Source organism: Triturus cristatus, chromosome 1_2 (assembly GCF_964204655.1).
Source record: "Triturus cristatus chromosome 1_2, aTriCri1.1, whole genome shotgun sequence".
NCBI classification, from domain to species: domain Eukaryota; kingdom Metazoa; phylum Chordata; class Amphibia; order Caudata; family Salamandridae; genus Triturus; species Triturus cristatus.
The window spans coordinates 663,580,354-663,599,623 of record NC_140580.1 but is presented as its reverse complement, the minus strand read 5'-3'; the positions used below and the strand labels follow the sequence as shown (position 1 = coordinate 663,599,623).

The 19,270-nt window shown below is 43.0% G+C and overlaps 1 protein-coding gene across 2 annotated transcripts in view; it reads right to left on the bottom strand.

Annotated features, from left to right (window-relative positions):
- Positions 1-8,504: 8,504 nt before the first annotated feature.
- Positions 8,505-19,270, bottom strand: part of PARG (poly(ADP-ribose) glycohydrolase) — a 722,753-nt gene continuing 711,987 nt past the window's right edge. For both annotated transcript variants that reach the window (XM_085608405.1, XM_085608413.1), the window contains exons 18-19: positions 12,224-14,129; positions 8,505-12,167 (exon numbers count right to left, since the gene is read on the bottom strand). In XM_085608405.1, coding sequence (XP_085464531.1) covers positions 13,966-14,129 — 164 coding nt within the window. In that variant the 3' untranslated portion in view covers positions 8,505-12,167; positions 12,224-13,965. The remainder of the gene's footprint in view (positions 12,168-12,223; positions 14,130-19,270) is intronic.

The window sequence follows — 19,270 nt, the reverse complement described above, 5'->3', positions numbered from 1 at the left end:
AAGCTTTTCCCATACTGATGACAATATTTTCAATTTTACCCCACCTAACACCCTCTAGACCGCGAACCCCCTCCCACTTTCCTACTTTTGGGGATTTTGCAAGGGAATATAATCTACCCAGGACGCAGTTTTTTAAGTTTCTCCAAATTCTGGATTTGTTTGGGTAGGAAAAACTTAGTGACAGTACCGCACAAACTTATTGAAGCTATTAGGCGCCAGGAGAAAATAGTTTTTTTAAATAAAATTCTTTTAATCTCTAGGGCAGACGATTTGGAGAAACACATTAAATGGGCTAATGTTCTGGGAGAACATGAACTATCCTTAGAGAAATGTCTGGGGAAACCATTTTATCTGCAAATCTCAAGGCCCAATTTTTTAAAACTGCTTTCAATTTATATTATACGCCTGCAAAACTGTTGAACTGGGGGGGGGGGAGGAGCCAGGATGGTAAATGTTTTTGTTGTGGGAGTGACCATGCTGATAGTTTGCATGTTTTTTATCCTTGTAGCAAACTGGTTCTCTATATTAGTCATATCGAAACGTTTTCATCAGGTATTTCTGGCGTACCAATTAAAATTACTGCAGCTATGATGTTATTAGGAATTGGTCAGGATTTAGAGTCTGGGAAACCTATGTTTAAGCATCATTACCTATTGTTTATGGCTATGGCTGTAGCTCGTCTTTGTGTTGATACCTCTTGGCTTCAGCCTGAGGCCCCCGCTTTTGAAATGTGGCGAGCCAGAATGTATAATATATTTAATTTAGAATTTAGTTTGTATTCAGCAAAAGGCTCAAGGAAACGAAAGACTGGCATTTATACTTGGGGGGGCGTTTCACGAGCATATGAGTGTTTGAAGTATGATGTAATGTTGTGATACTGTGGATTAATAAAAATATATATATATTTTTTTTAAAGCGGATGAACACAGTACTTTAACTAGGGGAACTGAACATAACCCCCTTTTAAGATATCATAAATACAGAGATTTCACAAGCACAGTGCAAACACTGATTAGGCGAAACCTTAAAAAAAGGAAACAGAGCAGGCCATGGTTGCCAAATGCTAGGACTGTCAGTCTGTTTTTGATTTCACATTGTCTGGTTCGTCCTCCAGCCTACCCTTCGTGACTCCTTATCAAACTCTTGCAGGCTCTTTTTCATCGGTGCTTTCTCCCTTTGTCACTGTTTTCCTATCTTTCTCCCCCACCTGTCTCCCTCCTTTTCTGCCTTTCTCCGGGTCAAAATCCGATGAAAGGTCCCTCCCTCTTGCCCAAAAAGAGTGCCAGTGCCAACCACCTGCAACCATGCCATATATTAAGCGCTGATTTTATGTGCACCGCAGAACACTACAGGCCCAACTCACAAAACCTGGTATATGATTAAGTGTAACCGAAACATAGATGGCCTAGCCCACACCAATTTGCTTCCCTTGGTTCCTAATGTGGCAGGTGTCCCTTGTACCGGGGACCAGCCATTCAAGGCCTCTCGGTTCCCGGTGATTGATCTTCCCCCGGCTTGTGCCTTCTACACTGTAGTTTTGACCGAGGTTCCGACCACACATAATGTGGAAACCACTGGCCACCTGATTAATAAAGGCTCACACTGGTTAGCTCTACATTCTGATTTTACAGTTAGAGACCACAAAGACATTCTGATGGCGCATAGGGTTTCCTGGATAGAGACCACTAGGAAAACAATTGGTGGAGATTGTAATCATTACATCTGTGCAATACTCAGAATTGGCACAAAAATTTTACATGGCGCTGCTAAATCGTTTCTTTTAGGTTTATGTAATAAACCGCTCCTGTTGGGCTTCTTGTTTATAGACCCACGATGAGCACCACAAGGGCAGAGCAGCAAAAGGATGGTGGGCGCATAGATACCAGACTAGGGATCCACCAATCATATTTAAACTGCTACGGTCCACTGGCGGAACTCAACGATTTAGATTGACTCCATGAAGCAAAAGAGACTCTAACCCTGCCGTTCCAACAACCGGGCTCTTTACCCCAGTGCACAGAGGAGACTAGTGACCCACCAGTCTCAGGACCACTTCAGATCTCATCACATCCCTCATGGACCCATCGGAGCCACAGCTTCGATGAGCCCATGGACCCGCCTACCTCCAGTTACCGACCATGGCATAAAATATCTGAAGGCAAACTTACGAATGCCTTAACTCAATCATATATACCAGTCTCCTCTGATCTTGATTCAGCTACAGATGATTACCATCAATGGATCAGTGCATCCATTGATGTTTTAGCCCCTGTCAAATGCGAAAATAAAAATCGACCTATACCATCTGAACCATGGTTCAATGAAGAGCTCAGTTTGACCAAACAATCTTGCAGAAGGCTAGAGAGGAAGTGGAGGTCTAACTATTGCGCAGAGGACAAAGTCACCTACAAACCAGAGCTGCTACTATACAAAAAACTCCTGATTAAATCCAAATCCAACTTTTTCACAAATAAAATTACATTCAGCTATTAATATTCCCATGGAACTGTTTTCCACAGTGGTCAAAACTGAGCAATCCTTCGCCAGCTACAAACATCAAGGCAGACACCTCCTTCTGTAACAAATTAGCCACATTCTTCAAAGACAAAGTAGAGGTCATCTTTAACGTCTTTACTGCAAACCAAAGCTATGAAACAACCATTTTGGATGCTGAATTACCAGAGCCACCTCACTCGTTGAATACTATTTTTTCCACTTTTTCTCTCTCCACTTACAATCGGGCAAGCAACCAATTTGTTTAATCAAAATAAATCAGGATCACCGTTTGAGCCTTGCCCACCCAAAGTGCTACAGCTAGCCTCTACTAGTGTCCCCGGCCACCACCTACTGATTTTTAATCAAATGTTCCTTTCAGGTTATTTTCCCAAAAGATGGAAAAAAGTATCAATCCTCCCTCTCCTAAAAAAGCCGAACCTGGATGCTGCTATTCCCGGCAACTACAGGCCAATCTCTGGGCTTCCTTTCCCAGGCAAGATGGTAGAGAAGGCCATGATCACAGAGCTTTCCCTTTTCATCCAGGAACATAAGCTGCTGGATTCCTCTCAGTTTGGCTTTAGAAGCCAGCACAGTACGGAGTCAGCCTTGATTACAGCCTCAGAGTATGTAAGAACTATGTTAGATAAGGGAGGGAATGCAGCCCTAATTCTGTTAGGTCTCTCGGCAGCATTCAACACCATTAATCATGACCTCCTCGTCAACCGTCTGTTTGAGTTGGATGTCAGGGGCACGGCCCTCAAGCTCCTTAAATCCTTCCTCACCGACAGAGTTCAGTTTGTGGAAGAAAACGGCCATAGGTCAACATTGTTTACTTTTCCCTGTGGTGTTCCACAGGGATCGGCACTCAGCCCAACTCTTTAATCTATACATCACTCCTCTAGCTTCATTGATTAAAGGTTTTGGTCTCTCAGTTGTCTCATATGCTGACGACACCCAGATCGTAGTGTTGGTCACAGAAGATCTTGACAAAACTGCAGAGTGCTTTCACGACTGTATGCTACAGATCGGGGGCTGGATGTCCAACAATTGTCTGAAATTGAATGCAGACAAAACCAAGGAGTTACTTCTTGGCATTTGCCCCTTTTTTTGGCCCACCAAATGGTGGCCTCAGGAAATGGGAGCTCTCCCAATTCATGTTCCAAAGTGAAAAACCTTGGAGTCCAATTCAATGAAAAGCTGTCCTTTGTGGGACACGCTAATGCCATTACATCTTTGTGTTTCTTTATGTTTAAATCACTTAGGTTTTCCCTTTCATCCCAATGGACCTTCGCAAAGCAGTGATCACTGCATTAGTCCTCTCTAAACTAGACTATTGCAATGGGCTGTTCTTGACTGCCCACAAGAAAGCTCTAGATAAGCTTCAAATGGGCGGCTAGATTGCTTCTACGGATACCAAAACATCAGTCGGTCTCCCAATACCTCTCCTCACTTCACTGGCTTCCGGTGAGAGAGTAATGCTCAAGTCTGTCTGCATAGCTTTTAAGGCCCTTCATCTTGGTGGCTCGGAATCCATCAGACAGCTCTTTCAGCGATACACCCCTCCCAAGATTTTAAGATCTTCTTTCCAGGCCAATTTGGTCGTACCTAAAATCAAGAGTGCCACTTGGGGAGGCAAGAGTTTTGCAGTGGCTACCGCCATACTTTGGAACTCAACGACTCTTAAATTAAAAATCTGTGAAAATCTGTTTATCTTTTGTAAGGCTCTCAAAACATGGTTGTTTAATAATTAGTACAGTATTTACATTGCTTTCTTCAGACCTACTCGTGACGTTCTGGTTTTCATTACAAACTTTCCTACCTACTGTGAGTTCAGCGCCTAGACGCCTACGGGTAGTAGTGTGATTTATAAATCTCAATTTCATTTCATTCACCAAGTACCCACTAGGTAAATCCCATCCTATGGGGATTCAACATTCATCCCTTTCCATCTTAACTTCTCCTGCGGCGTTGCCCCCAATTCTGGGAAAGACCTAAGCCTTATTTCTTGGAATGTGGCAGGCTTGTCCTCCAAGTTTTCGGATGATAGATTTTTATTAGGTTGTTCAACATTATCCGCTTAAAAGAGACTTAGGAATCCAAGAATAAATTTTTTTTAGAGGGTTATAAGACCTTTTTTTGTCCAGCGTTGGGCTCAAATATGGACAGAGGCAGGTCTTATAATTTTTGTAGCTCTCTAGTTTTGTAACACCATACAGATTATGAAGTAGGACTCTCAGGTGTTCCATGGCGTTACATTGTGCATTGGGAAAGCCCTCCGAATGGTAATAAGGAATTTTTATAATGAAAATAGGGGGTCGAACCAGTCCTCTAATTTTACAGCCTCAAATAGTGTCTTGTACTCCTTAAAGGGGAAGGGCCTTGGGCATGAGAATTGTATCCTGGCTGGGGATTTTAATTTTCATCCGTGTCCATATTTTTAAAATCGATTACTCAATGCACAACCTTGTCCGATCTCTGATGATTTGCACCTGGAGCATAGCATGGAAAGGGAGGAGATAAATACTTTTTTTACACAGGCATAACCTGGTATTTAGCTTAGATCAGTTGCTAACCGGGCCTAGGTCTCAAATCCCCCCCAACATACCAAGGACGGGGTTCTGCCATGATTATAGATTTTATTTTTGTAGCAGCCTCATTGGGTGGGCCACCTGCTTCTTTAAAAATTTTGCATAGTCCCTTCAGCAATCATAATCCACTGACCCTGTCCATGCTTGGGGTAGGGAACCAATTAGAGGGCCCTCGAAAGCCCCTGGGAGTTTTGACACCCATGGATCAGGGTAGGCACCTACACTGGTCGCAAAGAAAAGCTATTTAATCATAGTCTTGTTGCTCTTTGTTAGCAGGAGATACTCAAATCATCTCAAAACAAGGAAATTGACAACATCGAGTGCTCGTATCCAGCTGAGTAAAAGAGCAGAGAACCCTAGCACAGTATCTGGGACATAAGATGCTTTCTGAACTTAGTAAAAGCTAGATTTTGTCTTTTCACAAAATTGAAATGCATCTTTTAGTGTATGTACTGTACAGCTGAAATCATCCTAGAACTATATCTGGAGCAGCCTCCAGTGGCTTCCTAAATGTGGAAGTTTTCCTGCAACCACACCAGAATGAAGCAATTTTGAGCCATGCTGCAAAATGCTCGCTATGATGGAACAGATTTGCCCTTTGAATAGCTAACCAGCTCACACCTGTGATGTCATTTGAGTCATTGATCAAAGCAATCTCTTAACCTCCGAGTGCTTTGAAACCACAACATCTGTACAGTTCTCCAGGTCATCCACCTACCAAGGAGCCAGCAACATGCCTTCATTACCAATCTATCTCAATGACCATTCCTGTGCTGCCTGTGAACCTGCTATCCTGGAAACATCTTTAGATGACTACTAGGAGTAATTATCCCCGGATTCATACATTGAATCCTGTATTACTACATGAACAAGCAAAGCTATTAATGGATTATTTTTCCTTTTTAATTTCCATTTTTTCAACTCACGTTATGTTCTCAATTTTGCAAATTCAATATCATGCCTATTTTACTTAATTATTAAAGCTCATCTCTTTCTAATAGATGTATTGTGATGTTGTTTATATGACAATATTTTATTCTATTGCTTGAAACATGCAAGGCATGAAACAAATTTTCGTGTAAAGCTTACTGCACCATTTTATGCTATTTAAATAAGATCGACATATTTTTCATTGCAAATTTATTAGAACCATTTTTAGAAATTTGGGGGGGCAATTTTTTTTCAATACGGGAGGGCCTGGCTTTAAAGTGTTTGAAGACCACTGCTCTAGAAGGACGGTAGATTATCCATGCTCTTATAGTGTAGCGCATACAAGTAGTCTTTAGGTTGTTAGGCTGCTAGAAACATTCAAAACATATTAGGAATGTTCTTATTATTCTCGCTATTAGTGACATGCATTAGTGCGGTGAGGTCGTTACTTGTATACTATGCAGCAATATGAGACTTAAAATAGACACTTATAAAAATATATAGTGCTGTTTCTTAGGGCAGTACTTGCGTGTGCTAGTTTAAAGAACTAAATTGGGTTTGAATTAACATTGCATCCCGGATTCCTTTACGGTACTGTTAGTATTTAAGAAAGCACGGACCCCACACCTACAAGTATGTTAAGTGGGGTTGTGCAGTACTAAAACAACTTGGACTCCATGCTCAAGCATTGGTGCTCTGAACTATTTCAAGCACTTGTGGGCGGGAAAGTGAAACTTGTAGAACTAGACCAGAACACTTGTTTACGCAACAGTCCGAGATGTGGGAGCCCATTGCTTTACTTTGTATTCCAAAGGGTTTGTGGTGAAAGCTGCCCATAAAGTTTGCGGTCAAGAAGGCCCCAAAAGGGCACAGAGCCATTCAGCATGCTCTGCGAGGGGCGCATTCAACATCATGCAGAGATGCTTGCACCCTGAGAGACTGAGTCCTCATTGGGCTTCAGAAAATCTACTCCGGTTATGGAGGTTAGTGACTGAAGCCCACATGCATTGGCTGGCTGCACGTTGGATGTGTCCGGGATTAATAAAATGCTCTAATTCAACCGTATCAGAGCTCCTCACTAAAGAGTAGTCTGGGAGACAATGCAGGACTTCTTGAAATCTGCAGTGATTGCAGAAGGATGCCTCAAATCTGTAGCTTAAAAAAAGGCCCTGGGCCCTTGTTCTGGCCACGCACAGTCCCCTTTAGAGCTCTATTTGAGGTATTCTCAGAACTTTCTGTGCTGGGAGTTCCCTCTGGCATGAGGAAATATCGTAATCACATGGAATGACCACTTAGTCAGTGACTGAAACACCCACTCTGGCATGTGTTCCCTGGACATGTGTGGGGGTCCTGAAAGTGCTAATTCAGCTACCTATAGAGTTGTATGCCCTGAGAGCTCTTACTAGCGTTAGTTTATTTATTAATTTGAAAAGTTTTATATAGCGCTGGCTAGACCCGGAGGTATCAGAGCGCTTTACATGAGGACAAGCATTGTTTCATAGCATAGTTACAAGTTACAACGTTGCAAGATACACAGTTTCAGAGCATAGATACCAGTTGCTGGAGGGCAGCTCCATGCATTAAAAACGAATACATAAGGGAAAGAGCAGAGCTTCACATCAAAGGAGAAGCGTAGCAGTTTAAGGGGCTTAGGGATTTCTGCCTTGGGTATGGACAAATACTCGGGTTGGTGGATGGAGCACAAGCTGCATAAGGTCCATCCAACCGGCTCAATGGGGCCATATCTGGTGCTCTGCTTGGCCGTTAGCCCAGGATATGCAGAGCCACCCGATGGCCAACCCTGCTTAAACATGTCCCTTCTTGGGACATATAAAGAAGTGGGACAGATTTACTCATCTCACAATTCACCATCTACAGGGACACTGTGGGGCTCACTGTACCCAAAGCCGACCTGGTTACGCCCTCTTGCTTAGGAGATAATCTGGTTCATGTGCTAAACCTAATTACACTGCCTATAGAATTCCGGGGTTCCTGCAACAAGGCTTTTTTGTAGTCTATACACCCCAGGTTGGCACACCAGAGCCTATTACTGATTGTACCTAACCCACAAATAGATAGAGCTACAGGGAAATGTAATCAAGACTTAATCTGATACTACTATTCATCCTCATGGCAGCTGAAGGTAAAGTGTGGGTTTGTGAACTTTGTGTCCCACATGCAAAGATTTTTTCTCGTAAAGTGGGGGTTGTTCCTTGTAGGAAGGACTCTCGGGCTGCCAAGGAGCATTACTACATCCAGACCCTGAACCTGCAAGAATTGAGTGACAAGTAGGCTGCAAGATTCAGTTCAAGTCGAAAAAATCCTCCATGGCTCCTATTCTGATTAAGTATAGGAAGGATATTACATGTGCATTCTCCAGCTACACAAGAGCACTCATTTGAGAAAGTTCCAAAAACAGCTCACCCTATGATTTGATCACGTTCCAATTCACAACCCACTCAACAATATTAAACAATATCGGATTCTGAATGGTTTACCAGTATTTCTTTATTTGCAGCTACAAAATAAATCATGTACACAGCATCGAGTATTCCCCCAAAAATATCAAAGGCAACATCATGAAGCATAAAACTGAATGCAAAAAGTATGTATTAACACATAAATGTACAAATTAGAAATGGCACTGTATATTCCTTCAATAATGGTGCAACATAGATGTTTTAGATCTGATCGGGAGAGGAATTACCCGTTTCTTAGAGCAACTTATAAAATATTCTGATTATTTTCAGTCGCCTTTGTAGTTTCGCTTTAATTGTCCATCTTTCTTTCTCAAATACTGCGACCAAAAAAGATTTTAATTGGCACTTACGGCAACGTGGAACTTAAAAAAAAAAAATCTTTTGCAGTTTAAAATAACTTGTAGCAATGATACGAGGTACTGAAGAGTACTATATTTCTGTTTAAGAGTCAAATGAAATTACAACTTGATACTCGATCGAATTACAAAGAAAAAAGTTACATCTCTAAATAGGGGAAAGAAAATAATAATGTAATCAATAAGGGAGGCATGAACCTGCATTCATTTACGGCACACCATTAAATGCTTACCAACAAAAATATGGTAGGCTAAGGAATAAAGAAAGCATGAAAGGGCTTGGCATGGCAGCCCACAAAATAACTCAAAAGTGTCATTCACTCTAGCCTTTTTACCCATTTTGCCCGATAGCCTTACACGCCTCAAATCATCTGTTATGGACATTCAGCATGTTTGCTGTTGAATAGCAGAAGGTTAATTCCAAACAATATCGACAGTTTTGCAATTAATTGATTTACTGAAAAACGATTACAATTAACAAGTTTGATATTTTCATTGCCACTTTCTTTCTGAAAGTACAGTCTTGCCAAATGCCAGAAAATGCAAAAACAATGGAACTTGCACATATTGTGTGCCACGTATTAGACTGGACAGCTTTCAGTGGAGCATGCATATCTTTGAAGCAATAACACTCCTTATAGAATATATTTTCCAAACTCTGGCTTAATATCAGTAACTTTAAGGCTACAAGCAAAGAGGTGTAAGTGAACACAATCCCTTACAATCAATCAACAGTGTGTCAATGCAACGACATAAAAATATTGATATCATTTACAATCCTCAAATCAATATACTGGATTGGCTATAATCACAATGCTGTGTTAAAAGATAAATTTTATTTCTCTTCCCCACCGCTTTTCTCCCAGACCTTCGTGTAATGATTCACACTTAGAATATGTGCCATTAAAAATATATTGTTATGCGAGTGTATTATTTATGTTGTTAAACAATTAGTTGCTTTATATAAGATAATGCTATCTGTAAAATGTAAGTGCAATTAAATCCAAAAATACAGGGCAAAAACAATTCTGTCACTAAACACATCATATAGAAGAAAAACATGATTAAAGTAGGGGAATAACTTGGGAGGAGTCGTGGGGGTGGCTTAACTTTAAATAAAGCAACAATTGGATATTAAATGGAAGCATGAGGGAAAATGCATCACAATGAGTGATAAACGGGAAAAGCTGAAACTTACTAAGTGTCAGGCCAAATACCAAATTTTTAAGTGTAGGAAATATGGCAATGTTTCCAAATCTGCTGCGATCAGCTACACTGAAACCTCAGCCTCAATCGCACAGCTGGTCTCAGGTAGCATGCACTATGGTGAAATGGCTTCATGGCTAGTGCATTTTCCTTAGTGATTTTCAGCACGGATATCAATTCTTTAAAGTGACACCTGGGTGTTCTTTTTAATAGGGATCTGTTAATCTATATAATGGATTAAAATTGGTCCCTATGGCAAAGTGTGCCAGTATGGTTCCCTTGATTCGAAAGGTACCTTCTTATCTTAAGGAATGGTGTAGCTCAAACCTGCATTTGAGAGAGGACTGGGAGTCAAAGAGACTGTATCTTGAAAACTACATCAGTTGAACGAACTATGCACAAGACTTGACCGATCGATGTTCTCGTAGCTTGTTCTCTTCCAAAGGTTTAGCGGCTCTTGAGTTTAGAATTCACAGTACCTTATTATAATACACTTCTCGTTGGAGATGTGTAAGAGTAAATACAAAATAAATAGTAAACTATTCCCCAATTCTAGGGAAGGCTGTTTCAATTTTCAGAGACTTGGCAAGTAACTTCAGACTCAGCAGGCCACTATACTTGGCTATGACTGTTGCGGTGAACTATCATTGCAAACGTTTGAAACAGGATATCTTTACAAAATAGGATGCTCATTCCCGGTATCACTCTTGTAGAATGTTCAAGGAATACTTCATTTACTGGATTTGAATATAGTGATAACTTTAGTCAGTCAAGGTGTCTAATCAGATATCAAAGTCCATTGACTTCACAGCAAAGCCAGAAACTCGAGAAGGTGAAAAACCATGCTTTTGTCTTTAAAGATGCAGTCACTGTCACTTTCAAAAGGATACTCGAAGCCTGGCTTTTTGATACTGTCTAGTTTAAGATATCACAGCTAGCTTCCCGTTGTCCGCTCTGATCGCCAGGATGCTTCTGTTTGAAGCAGATATGCGCTTCATCAAACCTTGATGGATTGATTGAGATGCAACTTGTTTCTGCCCTGCTTTTGAACCCACATCATTTCATGGCATCCAAGCAGGATTTTAGGCACTAGAAGGATAGTAGAGAAATCGTTCCACCTATCCTGTGCCAAATACCTTCAAGGTGACCAAAGGCATTGAAGGCACTGGTTTAGTCAAATGACTAAATCTTATGGACTACTTTTGCATGTTGCTAACATGTTATATCAGACTTTTGACTCAAAACCCAACAAATAGTAAATGGCATTTCACCAAGGCGCATATCCTGAGAAAATTACTTAAGAATAGATCATTCAGGAGAAAATTGTTCTGCTTGGTGCCTCAGGGGCAGAACTGAAGCAAAAAAAGAAAAAAGACAAAGGAGTAAGAAAGAGAAATAAAGATTAATTACATAGTAAAAGCTCTCCCTCACATAATAATTAAACTAAAAAAATTGAACGTTTTTCCTGTAGTTTGTAATATTGATATCATACAGCGGGCACCAAGAGACCATCTAGACCTCATCTTTTATGGCATATTGAGGAGAGCGGAATTAGTGCTGTGAAAACATCTTGTACAACCAGCGCCTTGTACAATTCAGCGCCTTGAGACCCTCACGGGCGAGTAGTCGTCCTTAACAAGTACTGATTGATACAACCTCGAAGTTTAAACACAAGCATCCATCAACCAACTGTCTGCTAACAGACCGGTGATAATTCTGCCTTCACGGAAAACAAAATGTCTCTGAATACTTGCCACAAAAATATATTTGATTCAATATTGTTTCCAATGTATTTGTAAACATATGCTTACTCTGGCAATGTAGGCTCTGCATAAGTCAACACAAGCTGTTGAACATTTGCTTAGTGCTTCACATTGATGAGAACTAGTTTTCCAGTTCTGGTGACTAACAGATGGACTGAACTAGCATACACAGTTCTCAATAGCTGACAATCTTTAGAAACTCTTCTTAATTATATTTCCTTTCCTCAAAATTGTGTTCTTTAGGGAACTGTGGTTTCTGTAAAAACGAATGACCAACGATCAATACTTTCTACATTATATCTGGTTGATAGCTAGGTTTTAGGACTTTAGCGTAACAAGAAATGGACACTTATATCTGGTTGATAGCTAGGTTTTAGGACCTTAGCGTAACAAGAAATGGACACTTCAAAAAGAAGACAACATTTTGAAATAACTATATAATGACCATTCTAGCTGCACGGAATAGATACCTTATGATTAGAACTACCAGTGAAATTACAGTGAATTAGATGATCGACTACAGTCTCTCTTAATGGATGCAGTGTTACACTGTTGTATCCCTCCACTATTTACTCTCATGAAAAACAAAACCTGCTGTAATGGTGAATAAAGGTATGGACTTCATAACTTGCTGTCACTGATTTTAATGCATGCGTGCACAACATAATTTTAGAAAATCATTTGACTTCTTTTGGTAAGTGAAATACCATGGCATGGACAGAAATTGGCTAATTGAGGATCCTAAAGTATTTTTATAGTGTGCATAACGTACAAAACGACGTTTGTTTCCACTCATAAGAAGACCAAAGTGAAAGAACTTTATTAAAAACAGGGTACACTCATGGCTTTTAACTGCAGGTATTAATGTAAGAATCATAAATAATGACCACTACAAAACGGACTGAAAACTGAATGAATTGATGGGAGACATTGTATGTACATCTTGAGATTGATGTGTCTAATATTCGGCTAATAACAATACTCAAACTTTATAAACTGTTGAACATAGTATAAATTGAAAGCATTAGAAATTTATTTTTGGGATAAATCAATGTTCAGGCAAAATATTGGCAACTATTTCATAGGCATGGTATCTGAACTGTTTATAGAAACAGGAACAACATAGTTTTTCCAAAAGCAATTTGTCTTTATACATAAAATTGAAGGTCATGTTGAACATTTAGTTAATTACTTGAATTATTTCAACTAAATACTTAGATGGGAGATATCTATAGAAAAGGTATCCTCTTACCCATATAACCCAGGGTGTGCTGGAACTTTGTTACAGCAGAACACACCACAATAAGGCCAAGGGGCCAAACAGTTAACATGCTCAATCAAAACAGTGAAATGTAACACATGCAGATGAGCGAGAAGTAAAGAGATGTAGGATGGAATTCCAGTGCCAACTATGAAGAGTGATATAACCTTGCCATGTGCTGTCTTGCAGGCATTCTATTAGTGGCTTCAATATCAAATAACAAAACAACTTTTATTTTCTATATTGAAAGTGGAAGTACTTCCTAATGAAAAGCAAACAAACCCACATTTCACATTCTATTCAACCGAAATAATGTTATTTTAGTAATTAGTCTGATCCTTTAGGGCCAAGGAGAAAAATTATTTTGGGTAATTCATTGTCAGAAGTACCAATGTAGGACATTCGTAACAGCAACTATTCTATATCATGCCTTATAAGTAAATGTTTCAGAACACACAGTGCTGACATTTAAGGGACATAATAGCAAAATCCAGTGAATACCTGCTGTTATGGAACCGAAAAACAGCTTATTTGTACCTCTCCATAAAAACAACTGATAACGCGTTTGCTTCCAAAATTGAAAGCCATGTTGAGTGATTAAAAGCGAAAGATTGCTTACTGATAGGATAGTTGCACCATGAGTAATTCAGAAAAAAATTAAATTAAACAAAATAGATCTCTTGAGACAAATCGAATTTAAAACCTACAAAAAGAAATCTCTTTTTGAAAGCATGGTCTTGATATAGTATAAAGTACTAAAAATGCAATATGTACAGTCATATTAAGTTACACCAGTCCTTATATATATCTATTAGACCCAACACGCCAAATTGATTGTTTAAAGAACAGGGCAGCCATCCTGCAGGACTGAACAGCTCCACCATCTTATTCTGCTGAGGGAAGGTCTTGTTCTTCATCGGTGGAGTCCGAAATGGTTATCGTAATCGCATTCTGGAGGAAATCATACAACTTAACATCCAGATGTTTTTGGCCAAAGCATGGTCTGCATTCAGAATTATAATATTGCATCAACAACTTGTACACATCCCCTGGAGGAAAGAGAAAATACATCTACGTCAGTAACAGTGAGAAGAAAAGGTAGCACTGCAATAAAATCTATTACAACAAATTGTGTGCAAAGTACAAGAGAGCCACACCACCAGTAGTTTTAACAAATACATTTCTTCAGGGAGGTATGTGGAAAATAACTAAGGCAAGATGTATCACGAAGGAAAAATTATGGCAAAGGTTTCGTCTGCCAAATTAGGGGTGATAGTTTTCCTTGACTTAATACAGGCTATCTCCCATTCCACTTGAACAATCATTCAGTGTATGCCACTTCAAGTGTTTCATCAAAATTGAACAAGAATGAGATCTTTACAATCACGTTAGAAGAACCACTATATGTATGCCATATTATTTGGACAATAAAATTTACTTTTTTACACTTCTTTATATGCATAACAATATCACTGGTACTACGTTAGGTACACAACCAAAAGATTGGTGAGGCTTCCCACAACTTCATATGAACAGTTTAAAAATAAACAGAGCACCAGTTAAACCACATGAGCTTTACTACCAATAAGGAACAACCATGAAACCCAGGCCACTTAAATGTCCAATCATGAGGTTCTAACAGAGTTTTACACAACTTCATTTGGGAAACTATGTTATTCACGAAGTGTACCAAGAGCATTCAGGAAACCACCCCAGTGCTCTTTTCCCAACTTTCCACACCGGGAGCACGGAGCCATGAAGAACAATGACCACAGGTGTGTGAAACTAGGACCGCGAAAAGGGAACAGCCTAGACCTAAAAATCTGTTCGCAGAGGGGGGAAGGATGGGTGGGTGGGTAATGAATCTGCAGCAAGATAGAGTCACTACCAGATAAGGCATTTCTGAGCGTAAGTAACTTGTTCATCTTATAGGGACTTCTAGCCGCAGACTCCTTACTTTAGAATAAGCAACACCTCCCCCAGAGGAAGGTCTGCAAACCGAATTTATGGTTAAAAAAGTTTTTATTGCAAACCCGATTTAGACAAGAAAGTCCAGCAAGACCGAATGGCCAAAGTGCCCATCCTGATGGACCTGGCTCTCCAGGCAGTAGTGCCTGGTAAACGTGTGCAGCGAAGCCCACGTTGCAGCCTATTAGATGTCCAGAACCGCAACTTCACATGCTAACTTGGTGGTTGCAGCCTCTGCTCTGGTGGAATGAGCATGCAAGCCCTCCGAGGGGGATGCTCCTTGGCCAATGTGTAGCAGATCTTAATGCAGAGCACAATCCATCAGGAGATGGGTTGTTTCTGCACGGCTTTCACTTTCTTGGATCCGACATACCGCACAAAGACTTCATCGTCAACCAGGAATGGTAGTGTGCAGTCAAAGTAGAACAACGCCGCTCTTTTTGGGTCCAGCTGGTGGAGTCTCTCCTCTTCCTTAGGTGGGTGTGGCCGAGGGTAAAAGTAGGCAGGGTAATGGACTGGCCTATGTGGAACAGGGTGACTACTTTTGGCCAGAAGGATGCTTGAGTCCGAAGGACCAGTTTGTCTGGGTAAAAGGAGATGTTCGGAGGCTGAGATATAATGCCTGTGGTTTAAAGACCCTCTAGGCAGATGTAATTGACACCAGAAAGGCCATCTCGATGATGAGGACCTTAAGAAGGCAGTTATGAAGAGGCTCAAAGACAGTGCAAATTAAAAAAGTAAGAACCAAACTGAGGTTATATTAAGGCTTTACGAACGAAGCTGGAGGAAGCGTGTTTTGAAGATATTCACAATAGGGGACTTGGAAAGGGAGGACTGATCTGGCAGCTGCAGAAAGGCTGAAGAGCAGATAAATGCGTGGAATGGAGTGCAGACAAAGGGTCAACCTGTTTGTCTGTACACCATGCCACAAAATTGCCCCAACGGCTGGCGTATACCATCCTGGTGGATTGACGCCGAGCTGCCAAAATTACATTACAGACTTCGGGCGGAAGGTCAAAAGCCGTCAACTGTTGCTACTCAATATCCAAGCATGAAGGCGGAGTGTTGACAGGTTCGGATGGGTGGTTTCCTAAATGCTCTTGGTACACTTTGTGAATAACAGTTTCCCAAATGAAGTTGTGTAAAACTCTGTTAGAACCTCATGATTGGTTATTAAAGTGGCCTGAGTTTCATGGTTGTTCCTTATTGGTAGTAAAGCACAAGTTACTACTTGTGTAACGATATATCTGTAAGAGACATTAGTTAGTGATAGATTCCTTACCTTAGAATATCCCCAAGCGTCAGACTGGATCCAGAAAGTTTTGCTTAGCAGTACCCTTGCATGTCAGTAGGTGACGTCCTGCGGCTCCGCGACCCTCGCTGGCATCGTAAGCGCCGAGATTACGTCACGGAGACTACTTAGGTGCCACCCACGTGCGCTGTCGTCAGTTCTGTAGACGGCTTTCCGCGCCAGGAATGCAGAGCCATGCAAGAAACTGACCACTGGTGCCAAGAAACTAGGGCCCTGAAAGGGATGACCTTAACCCTAGAAATCAGTTCACAGAACGGGGAGGATGGGTGTGGCGGTAAAGAATCTATCACTAACTAATGTCTCTTACAGATATATCGTTACACAAGTAGTAACTTGTACATCTGAAAGAGACATGTTAGTGATAGATTCCTTACCTTAGAATAGATACCCCAGCAATACCAACCCCGGTGGTGGGTCTGCGAAAAGATTACACCAGAAAGTCACGGAGAACAGAACGGCCAAAGAAGCCGTCTCTCCGGACCTGACTGTCAAGGCAGTAATGCTTGGTAAACATGTGCAGCGAAGCCCACGTAGCTGCCTGACAAATGTCCTGCAGGGGACGGCGCGTCCCAAGGCAGTAGTGACTGCAGTTGCCCTGGTCGAATGGGCACGCAGCCCAACAGGAGGCTCCTTCTTAGCCAAGGAGCAACATGCTTTGATGCACAGAACGACCCACAGAGAGATGGTCAGTTTGTGCACAGTCCGACCTTTTCTGGCGCCCACATAGCCAACAAAGAGCTGGTCATCCACCCGGAACTGCTGTGTACGCTTCAGATAGAATGCGAGTGCACGTTGTCCACACTTGCTCCGCCTACAGGCGTATACCGTTTTAGTGGAGGGACGCCTGGCTGCTAGAATGACATCACAGAGTTCGGGAGGAAGATCGAAAGCTGTCAACTGTTGCCACTCAATCTCCACGCATGGAGGTGGAGGCTGGACAGGTTCGGGTGGAGGACCGTCCCCTGCTGCCGCGACAGAAGATCCTCCCGAAGAGGCAGACGGATCGGGGGATCGATCGCAATGCTGAGTAGCTCGGGATACCAGTATCTTCATGCCCAATCCGGAGCCACAAGGATGACTTGGGCCTGGTCGCGCCGAATCTTCTTCAGCACTCTGGGCAGAAGTGGTATAGGCGGAATGGCGTACAATACACCGCAACTCCACTCGTGACGAAAAGCGTCGCCGAGCGAGTGCCGCCTTGGAAATTCCAACTCGCAGAACTTGCACGTTCTCTTCGGTGGCGAATAGGCTCTCCCCACTGCTGAATGAGACCTTGCACCACGTCCGAGTTCAGATGCCATTCGTGATCCATCAAGCACCAGCAGCTGAGTTCGTCCGCCCTGGTGTTCAGAGAACCTGCCAGGTGTTGAACCACCAAGGTAATGCCTTGATGTTCCAGCCATGTCCAGAGGTGCAGAGGCTCCTGACTTAGGGTACAGGACCCCACCCCGCCCTGTTTGTTGCAATAACACATGGCGGTGGTGTTGTCCGTGAACACCTGCACCACACTTCCCCGGGAAGGAATGCTTTCAGTGCAAGCCGAATCGCCCGAAGCTCCAAAAGGTTGATATGGAGCCTGGACTCCACCGGAGACCAGAGTCCTCTGATCTCCGCCTCTCCCAAGTGGCCTCCCCATCCCAGGAGGAACGCATCCGTCACCACTGTGTTCTCCGGTTGGGGAAGAGAGAGGGATCTGCCACTGACCCAATCGCGATTCGTGATCCACCACTGCAATAGTCGTGCAGTGCCCTCCGAGATCTGGACATGATCAGACAGGTTGCCCTGATGCTGCGTCCACTGGAACTTCAGGTCCCACTGCAGAGCCCGCATATGCCATCTGGCATGTCGTACTAGCAGGATGCAGGAGGCCATCAGGCCCAGGAGCCGGAGGGTCATCCTGACTGAAACCCGGGACAGGCTGAAAGATCGGAATCATAGCCTGAATATCCCGGACTCGCTGCTCGGGAGGATAAACCCGAAACAGCGTCGAATCCAGAACCGCTCCGATGAAGGGGAGCTTCCGAGAGGGACTCAGGTGCGACTTCGGCACGTTGACGGAGAACCCCAGCAAATGCAGGAGGTCGGCCGTAGTCTGGAGTTGGTTGACGACTGCCCGGGGCGAACCCGCCTTCAACAACCAGTCGTCGAGGTAGGGGAAGACTGACACCCTTGACCTGCGCAGGTGAGCTGCGACAACCACCCTCACCTTCGTGAGCACCCGAGGGGCACTGAGAAGGCCGAAGGGGAGCACGGCAAACTGAAAATGCTCCTGGCCTACCGTGAACCACAGGTAACGCCGGTGGGCCGGCAGGGCGGGGATGTGAAAATATGCGTCCTGCAAGTCGAACACTACCATCCAGTCTCCAGGGTCGAGGGCAGCCAGGACCTGAGCCAGAGTCAGCATTTTGAACTTCTCCTTCCGGAGGAAGCCATTGACGGTTCCAGAGGTCCAAGATGGGGCGCAGGCCCCCTTTGTCCTTCTTGGGGACCAGAAAGTAGTGGGAATAACAACCATGTCCTACTTCTGGCCCAGGAACGCGCTCGACGGCCCCCTTGGCCAAGAGGGCCGTAACTTCCTGCTGGAGAAGCACCAAGTGACCCCCTGACATGCGGTGTCACCGAGGTGGCATGGCTGGAGGGGAAGACTGAAAGGGAAGAGAATATCCCTTGCGGATGATCTGCAACACCCACTCGTCCGATGTGATATCGCGCCAGTGGTGGAGGTGGTGGCGGACCCTGCCACCCACTGGCGCAGGGTGTTCCACAAAGCTCGGATTAGGAAGGTTTGGAGGTAGAAGCAGCGGGGGCGGAGGTAGAAGCAGTGGAGGTGGGCTGCCCCCCACGCGGATTCCCAGAGCCGCCCCTGCGGAAGCCGTGGCCACGCATAGACTGGTTCTGCACAGGCTTGTT